The sequence below is a fragment of the Pristis pectinata genome, chromosome 24, assembly GCF_009764475.1.
Source record: "Pristis pectinata isolate sPriPec2 chromosome 24, sPriPec2.1.pri, whole genome shotgun sequence".
NCBI classification, from domain to species: Eukaryota; Metazoa; Chordata; class Chondrichthyes; order Rhinopristiformes; family Pristidae; genus Pristis; species Pristis pectinata.
The window spans coordinates 5,037,703-5,063,762 of NC_067428.1; the positions used below are offsets into that span (position 1 = coordinate 5,037,703).

The 26,060-nt window shown below is 42.1% G+C and overlaps 1 protein-coding gene and 1 non-coding gene across 3 annotated transcripts in view; both read left to right on the plus strand.

The window, feature by feature from the left end:
- Positions 1 to 16,442, plus strand: part of dapk3 (death-associated protein kinase 3) — a 32,476-nt gene extending 16,034 nt beyond the window's left edge. For both annotated transcript variants that reach the window (XM_052037873.1, XM_052037874.1), the window contains exons 4-9: positions 3,744 to 3,873; positions 4,758 to 4,806; positions 5,426 to 5,452; positions 9,120 to 9,272; positions 9,678 to 9,723; positions 10,602 to 16,442. In XM_052037873.1, the coding sequence (XP_051893833.1) occupies positions 3,744 to 3,873; positions 4,758 to 4,806; positions 5,426 to 5,452; positions 9,120 to 9,272; positions 9,678 to 9,723; positions 10,602 to 11,144 (948 nt within the window). In that variant the 3' untranslated portion in view covers positions 11,145 to 16,442. The remainder of the gene's footprint in view (positions 1 to 3,743; positions 3,874 to 4,757; positions 4,807 to 5,425; positions 5,453 to 9,119; positions 9,273 to 9,677; positions 9,724 to 10,601) is intronic.
- A 6,597-nt stretch (positions 16,443 to 23,039) lies between these two features.
- Positions 23,040 to 23,111, plus strand: trnag-ucc (transfer RNA glycine (anticodon UCC)). Its single transcript has one exon. It is a non-coding gene; the product is annotated as a tRNA-Gly (tRNA).
- Positions 23,112 to 26,060: the final 2,949 nt, after the last annotated feature.

Sequence of the window (26,060 nt, forward strand, 5' to 3'; positions counted from 1 at the left end):
TTTATAAACCTCCTAAGGTTACCACCTCTCAGCCTCCTACATTCCAGTGAGAATAAACCCAACCTATCCAATTGTATCTTATAACTGCAGCCCTCCATTCCAGGCAACATCCTGGTGAATCTCTTCCTGCGCACTGTTGCTACTACATCCTTCCTGTACGTGACAATCGGAAGTAGACCTAATACTCTAAGTGCGGTCTAACCAATGTTTTGTACAACTGCAACGTGACATTCTAACTCTTGTATTTGATGCCCTTGTCACTACCCTATCCACCTGTGTCTCCACTTTGAGCTGTGGACTTTCACCCCAAATTCTTTCTGTGCATCCAATGCTCCTAAGGTCCCTGCCACTTTGTCCTACCAGAATTTGACATTCCAAAGTGCATTACCTCACACTTGTCTGGATTAAATTCCATTTGCCATTGCTTTGCCCAACTTTCCAGCTGATCTATGTCCTGCTGATTCTTTTAAACAACTTTCTCTATATGACTCCTCCAATTTTTTTGTTGTCTGCAGACTTGCTAATCATGCACAGTACATCCTCATCCAAGTAGGTCTGAGCACTAATCCTTGCAGCATACCTCTGGTTACAGATATCCAGTCAGAGAAGCACCCATCTGCCACTACCCTCTGCCTCCTCTCACCCAGCCAATTTTGATCCAGTTCACCGACGTGCCTCTGATTCCTTGTGCCTTAACCTTCTGGACCAACCTACCACCTGGGACCTTGTCATAAGCCTTATTCAAGATCATGTAGACCAACATCTACTGCCCTACCTTCATCAATCTCCTTGGTTACCTCTGCATTTATCCATCCTAATGTGCTTCAATATTTCTGGCATTTTGTCCTGATACAGATACACTCAAATATCAGCATATCCCTTCCTTAAATCTCCAGCCTAACCTCTTAAGTCCAAACTCTTACTACCTTGCTTTTAAATGCCTCCCACTTATCAGATTTTTTTTAGAATTAAAATCTGGCTTTCTCCACACCACCACCCCCACCCCGTAGCTGCAGTATATAAGATTTGCTGAATCTTATTTGTATTGTGAGAAACTGAAGCTCAGGATTGTGAACTAGATCTGAATTGTAGGCATACGGTGCATCAGGGTAAGGGCTGAACATTGTGATCCAGGATGCCAGTAGCAGCCTTGATTTGGGCTGTTGTCATGGGCAGGTGGATATGGCTGTAGGGCAGGTGTAAGGATCCTGAATGCTGCAATTCAAGCCTATGAGCTGGTTCAACAGGTATTAGCTACCTGCTTCCTGTAGGATGCAAGAACTGATTAAGGCATCAATGTACGGAAAACAATTCAAGTGAGGAGTAGAAAGGAATGTGGTAGGGGTAGTCAGGGGAAAGAATACGGTTCAGTCAAGGAAAGATTGTATGTTGACCTTTATTGCAAGGGGTTGAGTTATCAGGATCAGGTTTATTATCACTGACATATGTCATGAAATTTGATTTGTGGGAGCAGTACAATGCAAGACATAAAAATTACTATCAGTTACAAAAAAAAGTGCAAAAGAGGAATAATGAGGTAATGTTCATGAACCGTTCAGAAATCTGATGGCAGAGGGGAAGAAGCTGTTCCTAAAATGTTGTGTATGGGACTTCAGACTCCTATACCACCTCCCTGTGAATGTGAAGAGGGCATGTCCCAGATGGTGAGGGTCCTTGGTGATGGCTGCTGTCCCTTTAAGGCACTGCCTCTTGAAGATGACCTTGATGACTGGGAGGGATGTGCCCATGATGGAGCTGGCTGAGTCTACAACCTTCTGCAGCCTCTCACAATCCTGTGCTTTGGAGCCTCCATACCAGGCAGTGATGCAACCAGTCAGAATGCTCTCCACTGCACACTTGTAGAAACTTGCAGGAGTCTTTGTAACATACTGAAGACATTATAATAATAATTGTAATGCCTTGGACCATAACTTGAGTTCAGTGTACAATTTTTAGTCTCCTTTCCTAAGCAGATACTTTCTAGCAGGGAATGCAGTGAAGATTCACCAGACTAGTTCCTGGGTTGGCAAGTGTGCTATAAGAGGAGAGAATGAATACGTTAGTCCTCTGTCTTGGCAAGGTCACTTTTCATTCCTCTGAACTCCAGAGAACATAGATTACTGGAGGGTTCAAGTGGGGGGATGTTTTCCCCTGGCTGACGACTGTAGAACTACTTTCAATATGGGATAAGCCGTAGGTGTTGGACGAGAGAAATGGGGGGTGGTAGATCTTTAAGATTCTCTACCCTGTAGTGCTGTGGAGGTTTCATCATAGCTTGCATTCAAAACTGGAATCGAGGAACATGGGGTTGAGGTAGAAGATTGGCCATTATCTTGTTGAATGGTAAAGCAGGTTTGAGAGACCTCGTGGCTGTCACCTGTTTCTGATCGGGCTGCGCTGAATGCGCTGGCAAGTTGGAAAAGTTAAGACTTTAGATTTTAATACAAAATAATTGGGTGGGTTGGGTGGTGCCATTTCAGCTTGAGGGAAGTATTGAAATTTAGCAAGGAAAGATAATGGCCGTCGCAATATAACTAACAATAAGCAGAAGATGCTGTGAACACAATGATAGTGCTGTGACAGTCGAGGTTGGAGGGGAAAATTAAGCTTCTAACTGAACACAATATTTGAATTGGATGCACAAGTATAGATAAATGGGTTCAGTCTAACAGCATTCCAAAAATGGTTGGAAGATGATCCAAAGCTCCAAAATGAATACTTTATGCCGCTTGACATTTTGGAAAGAGGTAGAATGGGAAAGTGTTGATTGGGGGGGGGCGGGAGGAGAGGGTGTGTTTGGGAGGGGAGCTATGAAAATAAAGATGACATTAGGTCAGGAATGGGAAAGGATCTGGGGTTGGAGGTGAGGAAAGTGGAGTAGTCTACAGGCCCCCTTGTGGCTACCCTCAACGATGAATTAGAACCTATTGGAAGGAATTTCTTGGGACTGAATCTATGGAATTCAGTACTCTATCGAGCTCTGGACCCCATTAAATGCATTTAGTGTTGAGAAAGATCTTTTGGGAAAACTGGAGAATTGAAGGTATAAGGGTCAGGCAGGAAATTAGAGCTGAGACCAAAGATTGATCACTTATAGTCTTGCAGCCTAAGGGGCTGTGGCCTACTACTATTTGTTTGTATCATTGACTCATTAATGAGATGGTATTTCTCCATTCAAGATCAAAATTTCATAATTGTAAAAGCACCATTAAATCCACTGCCTTCTCTGCTGTAGTGGAAGTGATGTTAACATCGTCCTTTCTACAATAGGATTACCCAAGAAAATGGTACCATAATCATTGTCAGCAGTAAATTTGTTATGGTTTTGTACTTGTGTGCATTGAAAATGGGGGTAAGTGAACACGAGAAGTTGGTAATGAATGAGATTGGAGGAGAGCAAGCCATATGTTAAATCCTGGCAAAGGACATATTGCCTGTTTAAAACCATCGGGAGGTTTTGAAAACTGTGATTAGCTGCCAACTTAATTCCTGCCTTAAAGCTGGCTGTGCATCATTGTTTTGGTGAAACTGTATATTAAGACTCATCTTTTAAGGTTTTGAAATTACTTGAAGAATCAGGGTTTCAGATAGATGAAAGGAAAATGTCATTGTAATGTATTTATTAACCTTGTATCACATTAGAACTGGTCCCAACTTGCATTATCAAGTAAAAATTTGCTTTCAAGGTTTTGTACTGTATGTACAATTTCTTTTATCTTAACTGTTTTTAACATCTTTTCCAGCCTGAGAATATTATGCTTCTGGACAAAAACGTTCCCAATCCCCGCATCAAGCTGATCGATTTTGGTATTGCACATAAAATTGAGGATGGCAATGAATTTAAAAACATCTTTGGAACCCCTGAGTTTGTTGGTCAGTATACTTATTGGTGGTTTGAGATTTTTAGCTATTCAAATGAGAGCAGGAGAGTTACTGAAGATGCAAGGAAGGTTTTGTTAACTAGTCAATATACTGAGTAAGCAGTGAGGCTGCAGAATCCTGTGGAACAGCCTGTCAAGTACAGTTTTTACTGTGGCCCTTGAGTAGCACAGTTTAATGTGAAGCAGTGTTAGTAAATGCTAGTTCTGTGAATAAAGAACAACTTATTTTTCAGACCAGTGGGAGATGAATACTGGGCAATAAACTATTGTTGACCTTTTAAGGAGAGTCTTGAATCAGGAATGTTTCGAGAGCTAACACAAGTCCTGGCGGAAAGCTGAATTCCCTGCCAGGTGCTTAAAGGCCTGGAAATGGGTGAGGTTTTGATCTTTGGGATAAGCCCGTTTTCAATTGCACACTTTTTTTTTGAGAAGGAATATCTGGTTCAATGTATGTGAGCAGGTTTGACTTGTAGTCTTTGAACGTTGGTTTTATCCAAATCTGTTTTTGACTTTTAATCAGATCAAGAGTGCAGTTGACTTTTATTGTTTTTCCCCTATTAATTCAATTGAATTCCTGCCTTTATCTACAAATCAGTTTTAAGTGTTCATGATGTAATTGCCCATTAACTAAATTTGAGACATCCCAGTTTGATGTCTGAAATATTCTTTGCTTTTTATAGGGAGGAATGAAAAACAAAACTCTTCATCAGTCCAAGTTCGATGACCATACTAATGTGCGTTTTTGAGAGAACATTGTTTTGTGGTTATCAACTGTACAATTTTCACTATTTGTTCCTCCTTGCTCCCCTTCCTGCCATTGCAGCACAGTTTCTTTAAGTAACAGCTTATTGAGCGTCCTTTCTTTCTTTCTTTTAGCTCCTGAAATAGTCAATTATGAACCTTTGGCTTTAGAAGCAGACATGTGGTAAGTTCATCCCATGCTAGTAATGAAACTTTATTTTTTTTAATTTAAAAATAGGCGTATCCTTTACTGCCCTTCTGTATTTCCTTTCCTGAAGGGATCAATCTTTGCTATAATACAGATCCATGGATACTGGCTGTTGCAACTAATCATTGTTGGAAGTAGTGTCTCAGCAGGGTATCCAGCTCTGAGACAATACTGGGTCAACTCAGGTCCTTGGGTTTCAAATGTGCCATCCTTCAATAGTTTACAAGAATGAGAGCACTTCTGAAGATGTTCTGCATTGCACTGTTGTAATCTATATTTTCAAACTAATGGGCATAAGAATTTCAGAAATAGGTTGACAAACCCTGGTCAACTTTATAGTGAAAAATTGTTTAACATCTTTGCCACAATTTAAGCATCGTTTCTCGCATTAAATTAACCCTCTTGTCTCATTTTGTTGCTCTGCTAAATTGATACTGTCACCTTTTTGATGTTATCTGTACAGTACACAAGCTGGTTTGCTTTGATTTTTCTTAAAGTAACCCAGCATATCACTCAACCTATTGCTGATTCTACGTGTATTGAGATTTATGCAGAGTATTCCAAAGCTAACCAATATCCTTTTCTTTTGCTGCAGGAGCATTGGCGTTATCACTTACATTCTGTAAGTATATCAGTGCTGTTGTTTTATGCCTCGGCTTGTAAAGAGCATAGCGTGACTTGATGCACAATTCCTGTTTGGTTTTGCAGAAGTATTTTCCTACAGGCAATTAATTGTCAGTTGAGATCATTGAGTAATTTTGGAATTCTTGATTGCAGCTTAATAGCATGTACCCTTGGTAACTTGATTTTGTACTGTGGTTTTTGTTCATCTTTTCCCACCCACCTTGCAGTCTTTTATCTAATGCCTAAGTCATAGGCTTCTATTTAATGTGAGTTTGTTCTCTTTCTCTGCTCCCATTCTCCCTTTTTCCTTTCTTTCATTTGACCTTGGATGACAATGGCCATATCTAATCCACTGCGCACTTTCCTATGAGAATCACTGGTTACAAGCTAGAGGTGTGAGGAACCAAGATGGTTTTGTTTAATTTTCTACCCGAAGCTGTGGAAGCCAATGGTAGTGCCCAGTTAATCTTGTTTTTGGTTGTCTAACTCAATACAAACCAGAAATAATTACTGGACATTTTGGTTAATGCTAAGTGCTAACCATGGGTTATTTTGGTTCATTAGGTCACTAAGGCATTAAGTAATTAGGCCCAGTTTTACTCCATTACTAGTGGGATGTGGTGTAGTCTTGAAGCAAACACCCATGTCTCTGCAAATGGTTGAGAAGCAGCTGCTTCAAACAAATGAGGACACTAAATAGCAAGAACTGATCAGCAATAGCTGGCACAGATTAGGTGGGAGATCCTGTCTGACTAATTTGAGCTTTTTGAAGAGAACTAAACCTATGAGGGCAGTGTGCTTTGTGGTCTTCAGTAAAACTGTGACAAGGTCCCAAATGGAAAGCTGGTCTCAAAGGTTGGAGCCTAAGGGATCCAAGGCAAATTGGAATCTGAAATTGGTTTGGTAATAGGAGACAGGGTGATGTTGGAGGGCTGCTTTTGTGATTAGAAGCCTGTGACCAGCAGTGTACCACAGGGATCAGTTCTGGGACCTTTTACAATTTGTTATGTACTTTAAGAACTTGGATATGAGATGATTAAGTTTGCAGATGACATGAAAATTGGTGTTGATAGTGATGAGGGTAATCTTGGGCTACAGAATAATATTGATCAACTGGTAAATTGGGTAGGACAATAGCATATGGAATTTAATCCTAATAAATGTGAGGTGGTGACTTTTCATCTAATCAGGGTATGATGTATACTATGAATGGTAGGGCCTCTTGGAGTATTGAGGAATAGAGATGGCAACACAAATAGATAGTGGTGAAAAATGCATATAGGATGTTTGCCTTCATTAGCCAAGGAGTAGAATGCAAGTGCAGGGAGATCTTTGTACAACATTTATTTAAAAAAGAAATTGGGCCACAGGTGGAATATTGTGTGTGGCACTGGAGAGGGTACAGAGGAAATTCACCAGTAAGTTGCCTAGGATGGAACATTTCAGTTGTGAGGGGAGACTGGGTCTGTTTTCCTTGGAACAGTGGAGGCTGAGGGGGCACCTAAAATACAAAATTGAGGGGCAAATATGGGGTATAGAGTATAAACCTTTGGCAGAGGTATCTAATACTAGAGGGCATAGGCTTGAGGTATGGGGTAGGAGGATCTGAGGAATATTTTTCATCCAGCAAGTGGTTGCAATCTGGAAGATGCTGCCTGACAAGGAGGCAGGTACTTTCAACTTTGAAGCATCTGGCTGAGTAATCAAATTGGTAATGCGTAGAGGATGAACCAAGTGCTTGCAACTGGGATTAGCTTGTATAGATACTTGATGGTTGGCATGGACATGGCTGAATGGCCTATTTCTATGCTGTATGACTATGAAATACAGATGGGAGGGATAAAATGACAATATAAGTGGTTCATTTTCTTGGTTACTTCCCTTTTTAACCACTCCAACATTCTGTCCCTCACTCGTCAATTCTATTTGCAAACTATTGCTCCATTTTAACCCCTCTGCCCCTGGTCTCTAAATTCATGTTCATCTTTGTTTGAACCTTTCCAATCAGATGCCAGGCCAGTATTTTGAAGGTTCTAGTCAAAGACACAGACCACCAGAAAAAATGGTACTTAAGATTATAGAAGTAAGAAAAGGCTATTTAACCTGCTCTGTCATTTAATGAGATCATGGTAGATCTGTGACCTGACTCTAGATTCGTGCCTTTTCCTGGTATCCTTTGATAACTATTGGTGAACAGATGTCTATCGATCCCTCATTTAAAACTGACAGTGGGTCAGGCATCAATTGCCATTTTGTGAAAGTGTTCTAAATTTCTACCACCCTGCTGTTTTCTAACTTTGCTCCTGAAAGGCCTGTCTCTTAAGGTTTTGCCCCCAAGACAAAGCAGCAATAGTTCGATTTCCTTGCCCAGAGTATTCTAAGATTTTCAATTGTGACTTAATGTTCTAAATTCCACAGAATACAATTTTATTTCTTTAATCTCACGCTGTTTAAACTTTGGAGCCCAGGTATTCTTGGTACACATTGTTACTGTAGTCTGAAGAGTTGGATTTGTGGCTTTGATTGCGACTGAAGTCCATACCCTAAATACATGGACAGTCTTGCTGTGGCCACAAGTATTAACTGGTGTTTGAAATTGCACGTCTGACCCCCTTTCACATGCAGCTTAGGAACTGTACTTTTGACTTTGCTCAAAACAATTACATGCTTGCAATCTTTGACAAACTCAGTAAGTCTGGTCCTGAACAGTTTTAGTTGACGCTGTACTACTGAAGACTGCTTTTCAAATTGTTTGAAGTGCTTGTTTGGGCAATCCTTTCTCTCAACTCCCTTTGTGTTTGTTTTGGGAAGTGATGGCCTTCCATTCTCATGATGTGTCTTGTCCATTTCAGCAGTGTTTTCTTGATGCAGGTTGTATTTGCATTTTCAAGGACCTGATCATTCTGTTCAGCCAGAAAATGCTCATTGAGCCATGGGGAAAATGAGAAACTTGCACAGTTTAATGTGCCATCTGTGGAGGTTATAAACCTTAACTAAAGATGATCGACATACTATATTGTAGATATTGTTAGTTGAGGACTTTTATACAGAATTGGCTTGGGCCTGATTATAAAATCTGAAAGCAGCTGCCTTATGTTTTTCACGTGCCCTGGATTTTTTTTTTATTGACTAGGTTAACTAAATATCTTCTGGTTACTAATCCTTTTTTCCTGCTACACTCTTATCAAACACTTAATTTTGAACATTAAATATCTTCTTATTATATTCCCTTAATCATCTCTTCTGTGGGAAAACTATCTTGGGTTCTCTCGCCAATCCTCCGTATAACTGAATCAGAGTAACTTCCGTGTAATTTTTCACAACATCCTGCTTTTGGTTAATATTTTTTTTAACTGCTTGGCATAAAATAGTTCAAGTATTTCTCTGTGTCTTCCTCCCTTCGAAGTGAGGTGAGCTAATGCTGCCAGTGTTGGATTTACTCTACTGATCTTTACTTTGGCGTGGCATATGATTCAGGTTTCTGAAAACTACCAGAAATTTCATTCCCGATTTTCCTTGCAAATTAGCAATGAATCTGACACATTCCTGCTATACTTTTAAATTAGTTGACCTTATTATGGTGCAAAAGTGTACTTTCCCTTCAGAAGAGACAGCTGATGGAATGATGTGCTGGTATTAAATACAATTCTTCCCCCAATTTCCAGTTTGAGTGGTGCTTCTCCATTCCTCGGTGAAACCAAACAAGAAACCCTGACAAACATTTCTGCTGTGAACTACGACTTTGATGAAGAGTATTTCAGTAACACTAGTGAACTGGCGAAGGACTTCATCCGCAGGCTTCTGGTGAAAGACCCCAAGTAAGAAAAGCCTTTACCAAATCATTCAAAGATTGAATGTGCCAGTAATGAGCAGAGAACACTTTGATTTGTCAGTTAGATTTTATTTTGTGATTAAGATTTTTTTTTACTCAAAATTGTCTTTGTCAATTCTTGAGAGATGTGCATGTGCATCTGGAGTAAACATTGTCACCTCCCAAACTTCTCCCTTTGCACTTCACAGGTGATCAGGTACTCGAGCTATTGATGTTTAGAATCACTAATGCTTAATTTGCTTTAATATCATGACATTGCTTGTCATGACGACCTCCATCTGACTGGGGGAAGAAACCATGATACACAGCCTCTGATGTAAAGTAGGGGGAATGTGGGGCCTGACCATCTGGCAATATTTGTGTAACTTCATACCTTTTGCCTTTCTTTCAGAAAAAGAATGACCATCGGTGATAGTCTTGAGCATCCATGGATTAAGGTAATCCTTTTATTTTGTGCTTCTGTGTTAGAGGTCCAGTTGACTTTCTGTGGGGAAGGCAGCCTACTTGGTTGCGCTGTGGTGCTAAATGACAACCCTTCTACCTTGCCTGTAGTAGTGTTCAAGCAATGTGATTCACCCTGGAACACTATCTCTATCTGGTAGTGTCAGTAAAGTACTACAACATGCCAAAAATTTGTATGTATTTTTTCATTTTTTAATATAGTAAATCTTCCACAAGTGCTTCATTATATGTTAGTTGTGAAGATTTTTTGCTGTATAGGAGATAGTTGGCCAAAATTGAGGGTGTTAAAGCAGCAAAGTGTTAAGAGTTAATCGGTATAGAGAACATTCCAGAATTTAAGTACTAGGTATCTGAATGATATCTAAAATGTTGGAGGTCAATGTTGAAAATTTGAAGTACTAGAAGAGGCCATAGAGATGGGATAAGTAGACTTGAAAATTGAGGATGAAGGTTTGAAAATTGAGGATGAAGGTTTGAAAATTGAGGATGAAGGTTTGAAAATTGAGGATGAAGGTTTGAAAATTGAGGATGAAGGTTTGAAAATTGAGGATGAAGGTTTGAAAATTGAGGATGAAGGTTTGAAAATTGAGGATGAAGGTTTGAAAATTGAGGATGAAGGTTTGAAAATTGAGGAACTTGAGGCCAGAGTAGATCAGCAAGAACAAAGCCAGTTGATAGGTAGCTGAGGTTGTTTATACAGGATACAACATGTTACGCTGCCAGCATGAAGTTTAGAAATGTGCGTGTATGCATTGCATACAAGGTGGGCTCAGTTACATTATCTGCAGCAGGGCAGAACTTGATTAATGCTGAAGTGGCCAACCTAACATATTCCTCTTCACCCCTCTTAAAGGTGATCAAGAGAAGGAATGTGAGACGGGAAGATAATGGCAAGAAGCCAGAACGTCGTAGACTGAAGACAACGCGGCTCAAGGAGTACACAATCAAATCTCATTCCAGCATGCCTCCAAACAACACCTATGTCAACTTTGAGAGATTCTCTAAAGTCCTAGAAGAAATCACTGCAGTAGAAGAAAGCATTCAGGAGCTGGTGAGAAACAAGAAGTCCTTCAAGGAGGACATTGATGCCCTTGTTTCCATTTACGATGAAAAGGAATCGTGGTATAAAGAAGAGAATGAAAGCATCAGCCAGGACCTCGGGCACATTAAAAATGAGTTGCGCAAAACAGAAACCCTGAGGAAGCAGGCACACGATGAAGTCAAATCGACCATGCTGTCCACCAACATCCTGAAGCGGAAATATACTAAACTAGAAAACCGATACGATGCATTAACTGCAGAACTGAAGTGGGTTGAGGAACTCCTGAAGTCCGTAGAGCAGGAGGGAATGCAAGGAGGGATTGGTAACGATGGCCGGCACGGAGGAATGCGCTAGGTGCCATTCCAATGGGGAAAATGTGAACCTCCTGAGCCAGTCTGTTATCTGGAACTCTTGCCAAATTGGAAGTTGGCTACAGCCACAGTTCACAAACCCGAGTGTTTTCAGACTGATTTGATCTTTATTTCTAGTCCTCAAGGGTTTATTGATAAATGTAAATGAAATTTCACCTTGAATCTCATGAGGATATAGACCTGTCAGTGGATTCTCGATCACAAGCTGCGCATGCTGCTATTGGCATTGCCTTTGCTACACGTGTAGTTGTTTACCTCCCAGTGGGCCCCATTCATTTCCCATCACTATTGGCCATCATAACTCTAGAGGACATGGCCATGCTTTATTTCAGCACCTCTATATTGGGGATGGCAGGGAGGGCATTGATTTGTTCAGAAAGGTGTTCTCCTGTTTTGGACAAAATTCAAGCTCCCACCCACCCATCCCTCCCCCAAAAACAAAATCACCCTTTACCCTTGTACTGGGGTTATGGAACAAATCTTGTAGCAAAAAAATCTAAGGAAAATGTTAGTCTTCCCCACTTTTCTTTTTACTGCTAGAATTATTTGAATCTTTTGAAGGGAATATGGTTGTGTCTATCAAGAGCTAATCTAAGTGGGTGATTGGGTTGCTGTCAGGTCTGAGTCTTGTGATGAGATTGTTATAATCAGTCTAAGATGGTTACATATGAAACCAGATGAGAGAATTTCCTACTTGCATGAGTTGACATTCACTGGAGAAAAAGCAATCTTCAGGAAAAGACTAGATGTATGATTTGCATCAATGATTACAGTAGTGTTTAGTGAAACTAAAGACCAACTTCGTTTGGTTTTCGAGGAGAATTCCCTTGTTTTACACACTGGCTTTTGCTTCACTGCTTCAATAGGGAGAGTAAATCTTTCATAATTCTCACTTATTGCTAACTCCGGCAGATTGATGTATCCTGGATATGAGAGGATAGCACAGATGTGTGAATTGAAATTTAAATTCTCTGAGCACCCTGACTTCATCTCTGCAGTGAAGAGATGGTGAGTGTTGGGGTGAATCTCATGCTGCTTCTGTCTTAAACTGCAAGTTCGGGTCCAATTCTCAGGAGTCCAATGGGCAGCACTCTCACATTTCCTTTGAGACAATCTGACATTGGGTTTATTTAGCTGGCATGGACCACTTTTGTTGCCTATAGGTAGATCTACTGAATCTGATTTGGGTGCTATGACATTGACATAATTAGTATTCGGGAAGAATGAGATGAAATGGGTCTTTATTTAAATCTAACTTGTGAAATGATTTGTTAATTGCTACACAAAGGCATCATATATGTTAAATGTTTACATGGTTATGAACAATCTCCAGTTTGGGTAGCAGAGTTGATGTTTCATGTGTCTGGGAACAGGCCAACTACCTTTCTGCTAGCAGAAGTCCTGTGGCAGAACTGGCAATGGTGTGGCACCAGACTCAAATGGAGCCAAACTGCCCCATAGTGGTATTTTGAACTGTTACATGTCAAAACAGTGTGGATGCCTGATTTCAAGTTTAAAGGGCCCTCATTTGTTCTGTAAAATCAGCATTCCACAAGTTGTTGAACCTGACTCTACCTCCCGCAAAATGACTGCTGAGGTCTCTAAACAATTTCAACAGTCCCCTTTTTATTTAAGTCTGTTAGAACATTGTATCTTCTAATAAAGCATCCGTTGCTTATTTGCATATTTCTTGTTCCTGACATGTACGTTGTGGAGTTCCCCAAAACCTCACATGATCTCATTCAATTGTTGCACCAGCCCCTCATTCCTTAAACTTCCCCTCCCATCTGCCAAACCAGGTAAATGCAAATACATCTTCAGGATACAAATATAATGCAAGCGTCATTAGTTGAGTAGAGTGTTGTCCCTCCTGTGTGAAAGGGACGGCCCCCAAATATAAACTTTTTTCCACCAGGTCAGTTTGTAGTGCAGTTTTTACTAAACAGTTTGAAGGTTGTAGGAAAGAATTACCTGTAAGTGGCTGAGATTTCAATGTGCCATGCACTAGAAGGACCACTGCAGTCAGTGTACTGTATTCATTTTTCTAAAACTGCTGCAAGTAACATTGGCTGTGGCTCCCTTCCCCTCTCCTATGATCCCTTGTAATATTCGTGGCTAAAGTATATCACTGGGTTTTTTGCATTCCTATTTTTGTACAGCAATATTGTCTTACACTCAATACTGCATTAACTTTATTTCCTTTTGAGCTTTACTATAAGCAAGTTAAATCTTTATTTATAATTTGTGATGTAAAGAACTCCAATGTAGTGAAGTGAAACTTTCTTTTGATCTAGTCCTAATGTTTAAATGTCCAGTTTGCACATTAATTAGTGCATTACATTCCATGCAATAATAAACTTAAAAAATTTCAAAGCATTTGAAGTTAGGAAATTAGTTTTGTTAATGGGTTTAATTTGTGGAGAAGAATATCCAGAGGCATCAACTATTCCTGGACTGTGAGTAAAAGGCACTTGGATGCCAAACTGTGGAAATGGTAAAATGTTCCTTGAGTAATCGACTATACTCTGTGGTGATAGGTCCATTTTGATCATGTGATTTTGTTTTTTCTTCATTGAGCAGATTTTGTATTGCAACACTCCCTTTAGTCCAGTTGTGTTCAGGAGTGATCTGCATTGTTACTGATGTCACCTTGGCCTGGTCATTTTGCCTTGATCAATACAGAGGGCAAACACTTCATTAACTGTAGATTCTGGTATATGGTCAAAATGTCTGGGTTTGCTTTTCCCTATCCTAGAATATATTTAGCAAAATATTAACTGAGCTAAATCATTGTACATTCCACATGCAAACCAATTTTTTCAGACTTGAATCTTGATGGTTGTGGACAACATGAATATGAAGTTATTCCAGATGTGTATTGTATGCATATTGAGTCTTGGTGTCATGTGCCACACATTGCAAAGTCCATGTTTATTCAGCTGAGCACTAAATGCACCTTCTAAATGTTTTGCTTATTTACCCATTGACCATACCAGTTTTTAATCCATTATGTATTTCTGGAAAACATCAAAAATATGGTCTTGACAGCACAGCTCAACATGGGTACATCTTAAACTCTGTTAATGTGGGTTAAAGTGCCAACTGTCCAGTATTGGAGAAATAGGAACATTAAAATGAGTGTTTGGTCTTGGAAAAGAGCATCGAGATTTTGCACCTCCCACTCCCAACCCTGCACTCAGCCAGAGAGAATGGAAGTTTACTAAATTGATTTCTGATGTGTGGAGTTAACCACCCTTGTAGTTAGCATCAACACCCTTTGTCAAGGAGAGAAATCTGGGCACCCTCCAACTATCTAGCAACTCCCCTGATTACACTCATTTGGACATTAGTGATGTTGCTTCCCTGCAGTCAAACAGCCTGCCCACTGGGCTCAAACCTGTTGAATAGCTAAGCTGTTTTTGCCTGCATTCGGTGCTAGGCTTTCAGGAGAGAAGGGCAAAATCCTACTTGGATGATGACAACATACTGAGATACTACCTCTGACAAAAACTTCCTGTGATGCTGCAATCTTGCATCTTTTTTTTGTATTGTTTCATCTAAAATCCAATCTAATCTTTTTATGTTTGAGCTGGCAGTACACAGGCCAGTGTCTTGCTGTGTTTAGACTATTGATATCAGTTGATCCTGAAGACTAGGGATTAAAGTTAATTTGTGGAAAATGAGTTGCAATTGGCCTACCCTGGTGCTTTGAATAAGAAAGTATTGTCACTGGAATATTAACTAGATTTCCGTGGATCCTGTACTGTCCCCACCATGACAGAAACATAACCTTATCTGTGGAGACTTGCTATGCACAAATTGGCTACTGCATTTTCTACATTACAACAGTGACTAACCTTAGTTACCCTCAGATTTCTGATCTATTGATTATCCCATATAATCCAACCTTTCTGTTGCACAATGTGCCATTGTGCAACAGATCTTGACATTTTCTGCAGGTACAGCAAGTCTTGTTCTGGGTTAATGTTTCAACTATCCCAGGTCACGTGAAACGATATGGTCAATCCAAGCAAGTGATCAGTTGTGAGTTTCAGGATATAGTCTCGCTCAGTGTCAAGTGTATTCTGTAACCAGTCCAGTTGTTTATCCTGTTCCAATTTAAACCAATGTTTTGGTACAACAAAAGGAATACTCTGGAATTGACTTTCAAACCAGCACTTGATAGGTTGAAAGCATAGCACATGTTTTTGAGGAACACATGATACACATTTGCACAATTAAAAAAAAGTGGGCATGTTTTACACCCAATTAGCCTTGGAGAATTTATCTGTAAATTAGCACTCATAATTAAACTATTTCACATGCACTGAGCTGAGAGCCCAAGACTTACAAAACAGCAAAATAATAGCCCTTTTCTGGGCTGTAAGTGCTGTTTGATCCATCAGGTTTTTGGTGTTTATACTGCAAGTTGTCCAGCTTTTGCTTTCATTGAACCTTATCAACATGTCCTGTTCCTGTCCTATTCAGCTTCCTTTTTAAATGGACATTCATGGTCTCGACCACTGTGCAGTTGTTCCACTGAACTTTCAGTGCAAATGAATTTAACTTTTAAATTGTATTTGTGTGTTGGTGGGGGGAGGGGGGGGAGAGTGGGAAAGGATCATTTGAGGAAAATATTTAAAAACATTTGCCTATATGTATCTGCTTCAGAGAGGAGAGGTTAAAACTTTTGGCTGCACCCAAGAGGTTCTCCAATTTAAGCCTTTTTCAGTGGGTGCAGGGCCCCACTTTGGGGTGAGTAGTTACCTGCCCTGTGTTTGGATGCTTGTTGCTAGCTGGTATCCTCACCTGACCACTTGGTTCCTGTTTATTACTGTTAAGGTGCAACTAAACTCATCAGTATTATTTCAATGAGCACTTGAGTTCTATAGGAGAAACAATATGTTTTTAATGATTTAAGGTTTAACAATTGTTTAAAGCAAATGGGACATTGATGAAAAGATGCCATATTTTATGGGGGGAGGTGGGAGAGAGATTAAGGTCCATCTATTATTTATCGCGTATTTAGTGTTCACCTTAATATTGTGGGTCCACTGTTTTCTAATACATTTGGTGATCATCTGTGATACTCTCACTATCATGTGTATGATGCATGTATTTAAAACCACATCTAATATTTTCCTTTTGTAAACTTTGAGCATTAGTTGCTATTTGTATGCTTCACACACAAATATCTTAAAGTGCTATTAACAAAGTATTTTATAACCATACTGTTTAAGGTGATCAAGGCCTGTTTCTTTAACATTTATAATAAACTTTTAAAATGAAATATGGTGGTATTTTTAAACTTGCCTGCCAATTGTGATGGGTCACTGAGATAAGGTCACTGCAGATGTTCTCATTAATGACCCCTCCCAAAAATGAACCTTGTGACTCTCCACCGAGCACTTTTCCCGTTTAGCTGATGAGTGGCATAACTGAGGCTTGGAACTTGGCTCCTGTTTCAAATACTGGACACCGTCTTGCATCTGTCCCCTACTTTATCCAAGTACTTTCATGAAGTGAACTGTGCATCAATAAACTAATTTTGGATTAACTGAATACTTTTGACAGGGCAATGTTTCGGAAAGAGGCATGGGGAGTGAGAACTAATGGTGCTTATGGAAAAATAGATAAACGGTGTAAGTGGACCAACAATCAAGGTGAACTGATGTTTAAGGTTGTCAGACTATAGGACTGCATGAGAATCTTTACTGAGCAATCCAGGGGAAACTCAAGATAACATGTACTTTCCCCGCAAGATGTTACAATTACTCAGTACACAAGATGGTTGAAGCAAGATGGGGCGTAGTTGAGAGGGAAGGACCACGGACTTCAAATGTGGTGTCGGTATTTAATAACAAAGGGTTACTGTGCAAGATGGGGTTTTGGGTAGCATATGGGTAAAGGATTGATCAACTAACAAAATATTGAGTAGGGATAAAAGGGTGATTTTCTGCTTGGCAAACTGTAACTGGCAGATGCCTAGAGGGATTGGTGCTAATACCTCAACAATTTTGTATTTTGATTTTGAAGAATCAAATGTATTATTGGAAAACTTGAATATTATACAAAGATGGTGGGAAAGCAAACTGAGAATGAGGTGCAATGTCTGCAAAGGGCCATAGACTGAGTGGGTGAATTGATGGCAGATGGTGTACAAGGTTTTCTATTTTTCTAAGAATAGAAAAGCAGAATAAAGCTAATGAATATTCAGATTGGGGTGGTTTACCAATAATGGGTAGCATTATTCAGAAGGCAACTAGTATGGGCCTTTATTGCAAGAGGAATGGAGTGCAAAAGTAAGTTTTTTGTACAATGGTGAGGCTAGATACTATGCAGTTCTCGTCTCCTTGTTAAGGATATGTTTGTATTGGAGGTGATGTAGGGAAGCTTCACAAGATTGATTCATGGCTAGTGATTTATGGGGAAAGTGACTAGATTATAGAGGGCCTTAATAGATTCTATGGGTGAATAGAATAGATTTGGAGTTTTTTGAAGAATGAGAGGTAACTCGAGTGCTTCCAGACTACTTTGTTTCCATCTCCGTTCTGTATTTGACTGATACATGGAGGAATTTTGACTCTGGCTATGAATCTTTGGAATTCTTTGCTCCGGAGTGCTCTAGTTGAGTCATTACCTACATTCAAGGCTTGGGTTAAATTTTGAGTAATCCAGGGTGAGTTTTGTGCTAGTTGGGCTTGTGACACCGGGTTATCATTAATACACTTTGCAACTTTTCCAATTCCCCCATAAAAGACATCTAACTTCTGCTTAGTACCTGCCCCTGTGGCTGAGAGAGGACAGACCTGAACCTGTGTGCAGCACAACTCAAAGGTTTAATCATGTCAAAACACAAGTGTGAAGGTGGGTTGGAAGTGGGTGGGTGATGGATTTAAACTAATCTTGACTGGCAGTGGAAACTGACAATTGCAAATCAACAGCTGGTTTAACTTTCCAATGTTGCATAAGGTTACAAAAGGGGACTGCTAGAGGCCATCGCACAATCATTCTTTCAGCTAGGATGAAGTTCTTTCCCTACGTTTTGTCATTTTCACATACAAGGAAATTCATTTGTTTTTGTTTTCAGAATGCCACAAATTAGATGCTCAATGTTGGAGTCCATTGCAGCTCTAACACCTTTCAGACCAAGGTACAATCACAAGTCAATCCTCCAGATCAGTCTGTTGTGTTTTTGTGGAAATGGTATAAATGGCTTTCGCTCTTTATTGACTGATTTTTTTTCCACAGCACTATGTACACTTTATACCAAGACCAGCCCCAATGCACACTCATTTTAGGATCAACCAGAAAAAATAGAAATATTGCCAGAGGAGAAGGTAACTGGAGACAGTCTAGGATTCCTATGAAATTTACAATTACACAAGTAGAACCAAACTGGATATTTGGCACTGTTGTGCCTAGGTTAACATCAAAAATGAAGAGAACAAGCCATGGTGAGCATTGACAACACCCACACCAATTTAGTGCGCCTGCGCCATCTCTTATAGAACAGTACAGGAACAGGTCCTTCGGCCCACAATGTCTGTGTTGAACACTGTCAAATTAAATCTCTTCTGCCTATACATGATCTGTGTCCCTCCGTTCCCTGCATATTCATGTGTCTATCTAACAGCCTCTTAAACACCACTGTGGTAATTGCTTCCACCATTGCCCCTGGCAGCCCATTCCAGGCACCTAGCTTGCCTCATGCATCTCCTTTTAAACTTTCCCCCTCTCATCCTGAGCAGTCAGAACCAGGTTCACAGGCATATTATCACAACCGATCTAATCTATACTGGTTTTCAGTAATCCCAATAATCCCATACTTAATTTCCCTGTTACCCCCTTTCTCTCACATGTGTATCAACTCCATCCTGAATTTTATTATTATTATTTCTTTATTTGTCATTGTACCGTTGCAATGACAACACAATGAGATTACAATGGCACTCCCTTGCCTAATAAAAACCAAAACAGTAAATTGATAAGAGCAATTATAACTATAAAATAAAACAAACATACTTGCACAAATATAAAGTATAAAAAAATAAAAAGGCAGTGTACAAATGAACCATGATAATCAACAGCATATCAATATATTAAATAACACCGTGATGAGTCCAGCTGGTAAAGGGGGGAAGACATAGTATGTGTGTGTATGTATGTATAGGAGGTGTCAGTCCATGTTCAACAATTTAACAGCTTTGGGGGAAGAAGCAGTGTTTCAGTCTTGTAGTGTGTGCATGTATTGCCCTGTATCGCCTACCAGAGGGGAGTAGTTTAAAAAGGTAGTGAGCAGGGTGAGCTGGTTCTCGAATGATGTTTAAAGCCCTGCTCCGACATCGAGCCTGATAGATGTCCTCCATCGCCAGTAACTGAGTCCCAATGATGTTTTGGGCCGTCTTGATGACCCTCTGCGGAGCCTTCTGCTCCTTCCTCGTGCAGCTGGCATACCGAGCAGTAATGCTGTATGTCAGGATGCTCTCTACCGCACACCGGTAGAAGTTCACCAGAATGTTCTGAGACAGTCTGGCTCTCCTCAATTTCCTCAAAAAAAAATAGAGGCATTGCTGTGCCTTCCTAATAACAGCTGAGGTGTGTATGCCCCCAGGAATTTAAAACTGGAGACTCTCTCCACAGCCTCGCCACCAATGAACACTGGACCAAGATCTACCATGATGCTACCATACAAGATGCTACCATCTACCTAAACAAATAGTAATTTACAGTAATCAATTAACCTCCCAACAACACATTTGTAGAAAAAGTTCCATTAGCTATTAGAGATGAGGTACCCAAGTTAATAGCATAGGTTCAGCTTGTATGAGCCATGAATGTCCATGAACTTTTAATATTAGAAGCTTAAACCCACTGAATAAATGCAGTGTAAAGTCAACATTATTCCTCATATGTTTTTAAATGTGCTGTTTCCAAGTTAAGTCCAGAAGATGCCCTGGATTCTCAGAGTGCAGTAATCTTGCTAGTGATATCCGCTAGTGGGTAAATGCTGGGGTAATGTTTATACCTTAAACAATTTAACTGAAATCCTGATGATCTAGTCATTAACCCTTTGTAGATGCTGTCCCTATGAAGTTAGCCACATTACAACAGTGAAAATATCAAAATACAATTTTTACCTGTAAAGTGTTTTGCGATGTTCCGATGTGAAAATGAGCCTGCCTTCCATTTGAACATCAACTGTTCAGGATGCAGGGAAGACTTAATTAAGGCAGGCAAAGATAGGACACTCTATCACTGGATAGGCTTAAGGTAAATCCAAAGATGTTCTATATTTATATTAGAGGAAAAAGAATAACTAGGGAAAGAGTAGTGCTCATTATGGACAACAGGAGCAATCTGTGCGTAGAGACAAAGCTATAGCTGAGGTTTGGAATGAATACTTTTCATTGGTACTCACAAAGGAAACAGATTTTGTAGCTGGAAGATTCAGTAAAGGGGAAGGTGAAATTCCAGTCCAAATCTCCAGAAATAGAGAGGAGGTATTTGATCTCCTAGTGGGCTCATAGGTAAGTGAATCCTCAGAGCCGGATGGGATTTATCCCAGGCTGCTTTGGGAAGCAAGGGGCTTTTGGAAGCAAAGGGCTGCTTTGCTAGGGCTCTGGCTGAGATCTTTAAATCTTTGCTGGCTATAAGGTGTCACAGGATTGGAGGATGGCAAATGGTCTGGTAATTATAGACGTCCGAGACTAATATCAGTAGTAGGGAACCTTTGGAAAAAATTCTGAGGGACAGGATTAATGATACCTTGGAAAGTTAATCAGAGATGGCCAGCATGGCTTTGTCAAGCAAATAAGCTACTGGAGGAACTCAAAGTTAAGCAGCATCTGTGGAGGGAAAGAAATTGTCGATGTTTCGGGTTAAGACCCAGCAACAGGACTGACGAGTGGAGATGGAAGATAGCCATGTACAGAGGAGAGAAGGGTAAGGGTGATAGGTGGACTGAGGAGGGGTGAGGGATGATGGGCAGATAGAGCCAGGTGGGGGAGGAGAGGGGTGAAGTTGGGAGACTCTGACCAATCTGATAAAACTTTTTGTATTAACAAAATGTGTAGGTGAGGAGAGTGCAATAGATGTGGTTTACATGGATTTCAGCAAGGCTTTTGACAATGTCCCGCATGGGAGACTGGTCCAAAAGGTTAGGGCCCGTGGGATCTAGGGCACGTGGTTTAATTAGATCTGAGATTGGCTTGGTAGAGGGTTGTTTTTGTGACTGGATGCATGTGACTTCTGGTGTTCTGCAGGGACTGGTCCTGGGACCCACGCTGATAGGGGGAACCTAGTGTAGCTGGGAACCTGCAGTACCACCATGCCCCTGAGCTCCAGGATGGGGTACAACTAGAATGGGTTTAGCCTGGGAGAGATGGGGTGAGAGATGCTGGGGAATGGGAGAAATGGGGAAAAGTTCAGGTAGCAAGTGTGACAAACCTGGGCATGTTTTGGGGCTAGTTGGGTTGATGTATTGGTGGGATGCGTAGTTGGAGATGGTTAATTTTCAAAAATAAAAAGCTCTCTTCATTTTGATTTGTTGCCCAGCCTCCGACACCCTAAATTATCTCCATCCAGAAGGCAGAGGTCAGGGATGTGATGTGATGCAATGCTCTCAGCTTGCCAGGATGAGTGTATCACCAGCAGCTCTCAAGGAACTCTACACCATCAAGCATGAAGCAGCCTGCTTGTTTGACACCTTATCTCCAACCTAAATATTGATCACCACTACTACTGCTGTGCAGTGGTTGCAGTGTGGACCATCTATGAAACACACTGCAGTTATTAGCTCAGACTACTTTGACAGCACCTCCCAACCCACAACCTCTACCACAAAGAAGGGCAAGGGTAGCAGACGATGAGAGCACCACCCACTGCAGATTCCCCTCCAAGTCACATCCCATCAGACTTGAAAATATATTGCCAGTCCTTCATTCTCACTGGGTCTAAATCTTAGAATTTTGTACTGAAGAGCACCACCTTTTGGAGGTCATTTAGGGATGGGTAATATGCTGGCCTTGCCAGTGGCACCTAGAGCCTGAGAAATGAATTTTAAAATTGGTAATTGTATGTCGGAGCCAACCCCTCATATCCAGCTGATTCTGATGTTATTGGGTTCGTATTGTCACGCTTGGAGGGTGAGGGAGAGATGGGATAAGGGGGAGATAACGTGGGAGGGATGGAATGAGGTTGAACATAAGAACAGAAGCAGGTGTAGGCCACTTGGCCCTTCTGGCCTTCTCTCCCCAGAAGATACCAACACATACCAACAAGGTTAAGGACAGCATCTATCCCATTGACTCTTGAATGGACCTCTTGGATAGGTCTTGATGAAGGGTCTCAGCCCAAAACGTCGACTGTTTATTTCCCTCCATGAATGCTGCCTGCCCTGCTGAGTTCCTCCAGCAGCTTGTTTTTTTTTGCTCCAGATTCCAGCATCTGCAGTCTCTTTGTGTGTCCACTGGAATGGTCTGCGTTTCAATAACATTGCCTCCCGTTATTCTGAATTCCAATGGGAATAGACTCAATTTAACAACCTCTCTTCAGCCATCAATCCCTCCCTTCCAGGAATCGTCCTGGCATGGAACAGAAGGAGATCCAACCCATAGAGAGGTACAGAGCAAGTTGCCGAGGTAATGGGAATGACAGAATATAAAAAGGGGATAAAATGAAGGTTGGGGCTGCTCTCATTTTGCGTCCCTGGGTCTGTTATAATTCCCTGCACCAATTTTACAATGTTGTGAAATAAATAAGCGTGTTAATAATAATCTTAAAATCAAGTATCAGTTATATAGCAAAGCTCTCATTTCCTAGGGTTACGTGTGAGACCATTGATGTAGTGCGCGCATTGAGGGCGCCTCTCAGCGCTGCGATGGTGGTATAGTGGTGAGCATAGCTGCCTTCCAAGCAGTTGACCCGGGTTCGATTCCCGGCCATCGCATCCGTTTTATGGAAGAGTTGAACCGGGCGCCGCCTGTGATGGTTTTTTTCGCTGACGGCTGATGTTTCAACGACGGTGTGAGGTTGTCACGGCCGCAGAGCGGCGCCGCCCGCCGTCACTGGCGGCCCGGGCCGTCCTGTGCCACCGCCTTAACTTCACAACAATGTTCATATTTCCCTCCCCTTGCTTCTGATTTCCTTTCCCTTCTCACTGTGCCCCCGACTGATGGTTCATCATGTGAATGGTGTATTCGGGGGGGGGGGGGGGGGTGGAGCGGCAATACTCAAATACCACCCCCCCCCCACCCCGCTCCGAACCCCACCCTGCCCGGTGCTGCAGCAGCCGCAGATCCGCTGTTGTGCGGGCTGCCAGCGGGATGATGCGGAGATTCACCCCGCTCTCCGGAGAAATCAGCTCCGGGACGGGCTGGGGGAGGCTGCGGGCCGGATCGTCCCTGAGCTCCTGTCTCCGCTGGTGGGACGTGACCCAGGTTCTATGTGTCTCCGTTGGTGGGACGTGACCCAGGTTCTGTGTGTCTCCGCTGGTGGGACGTTGACCAGGTTCTGTGTGTCTCCGCTGGTGGGACGTTGACCAGGTTCTATGTGTCTCCGTTGGTGGGACGTGACCCAGGTTCTGTGTGTCTCCGTTGGTGGGACGTTGACCAGGTTCTATGTGTCTCCGTTGGTGGGACGTGACCCAGGTTCTGTGTGTCTCCGCTGGTGGGACGTTGACCAGGTTCTATGTGTCTCCGTTGGTGGGACGTGACCCAGGTTCTGTGTGTCTCCGTTGGTGGGACGTGACCCAGGTTCTGTGTGTCTCCGTTGGTGGGACGTTGACCAGGTTCTATGTGTCTCCGTTGGTGGGACGTGACCCAGGTTCTGTGTGTCTCCGTTGGTGGGACGTGACCCAGGTTCTGTGTGTCTCCATTGGTGGGACGTTGACCAGGTTCTATGTGTCTCCGTTGGTGGGACGTGACCCAGGTTCTGTGTGTCTCCGTTGGTGGGACGTGACCCAGGTTCTGTGTGTCTCCGCTGGTGGGACGTTCACCAGGTTCTATGTGTCTCCGCTGGTGGGACGTGGACGGGACCCGATACCAGCGGCAGTGCCCTGCCGAGGTTCCCGTGTCCGAAGTTGAATCTCACCCCGTGTTGTGTAAACTGGCACCACACATCACACTTGTTAATCCGTGTTTCGGGTGGTTTAAACGGAGCCTGTGTGGTTCCCGACGGGGCTACAGCATGGAAACAGGCCGTTCGGCCCCTGGAGTCCATACTATCAACCATCCATTTCGCACTAATTCAGCATCAATCCTATTTTTTATTCTCCTCACATTCCTCACACAATTTACTCCTCACCACACCCCCCCCCCCCCAACACACACACACAGTTTACAGCGGCAAATTAACCTACCAGCAGAACTTTGGGATGAAGGAGGAAACAGGAGCACCTGAAGGAAACCCATCCGGTCACAGGAAGAACGTGCAAACTCCACACAGACAGCACCTGAGGTCAGGATTGAACCTGCGTCTCTGGAGCTGTGAGGCAGTAGCTCTGCTCCCCAGGTCACCCCTCAGCCTCCCTCGCTCCGGGAAAAACAAGCCCAGCTTCTCCAATCTCTCCCCATAAATTCCAGGCCCCATCCTGGTGAACCTCCTCTGCTCGATCAATGCCTCCCTGCTTCATCCGCTCTGCTGAAAGGCGACAAGGGTTGGTGTTCTGCTACGACTTTCCCAGTTGCCCCACTCGTCACTCTTTCCCTCCTGATCCTGCTGCCCTGCAGCCTGCACCTCAGCAGGACACCAGTGGGTATCAGGGCAGTAACCCAGGCTGACCCAGTTACCTCTCCTGGGTGAGCTAAACCACCTCAGCTCAGCACAGACTGGGCTCTGAAGTGTTGCAGGCTGATCACCCCATGAAGATCAGGGATTTAAACCTTGCTCAAGGGTTGTATAGAACTGACGACATGCCAATGTTAAGTCATGTTATTCTAATTATAGGCCAACCCCAGGTTAAGAAGGCCAGACTTATGGACACCCCTACATATAAACAAGCTCCCATAATATTACTGAATTCAAAGGTCTGACGTACGTACATGCTTTTGTTCCTATGAGTGGCAGAACTAATTTCCCCTCCGTCTCTCTTTCTCCACATTTAGTAATTGTTCTTTGTTATCACTCTTATGTCCTTTTGGTGCCAATATGTGGTCACCATAGCGACTGACTTTTGTGTATTTTCTGACTCACAGACAGAATCGACATATGGATGTCTGTAAAAACAGAACCCATTCTGTACTGGTGATGAAAATGTTCAGGAATGGTCTGTATTTTATAATTTTTTTATGAATAAAGTATATTTTTAAATAAAATCCTTCATTCAGACCTGATCCCCAAACTAGGCTTGCGCAGCTGTCCTGCATTGGTGTCATCTTCTGAATGACTTGTTAGCATGCTAAGGATTCCAGCACCCTGCTCCGGGGAGCGGTGGTGTGGCTGTAGTGTCCTGCCCTCTAGTTATCCCCAGCCCACATCACCGGTCAGGTGTTGTTCTTTGTTCTTTGCCGCCCATACATCTCCCGGCACCCCCCCCCCCCCCCCCATTCCCAACTCCCCAGCTGGACCACCAGGGATATGAGCACACAAATCTCAGTGTAGTATTGAGGAAGTACTGTACCGTCAGACTCAGTTTGGATGAGACCATTATCTTTTGGACAAGGCATCAAACAGAGACCATTTCCACTCTCTTATCAGAATATAATAGATCCCTCCTTGAGGTAGAGCTGGGGAGTTATCTTGGAGGTTCAGGGCATTAGCTATCATCAGTCAGCAGCATTAAAGCAGAATATCTGGGCCTTTTCACATTGCTATTTGTGGGAGCTTGCGGCGCAGATATTTGTTGCTGGATTTCCAACATTTCAACAGTGACTACACATGTACGGTGCTTGGGAATTTT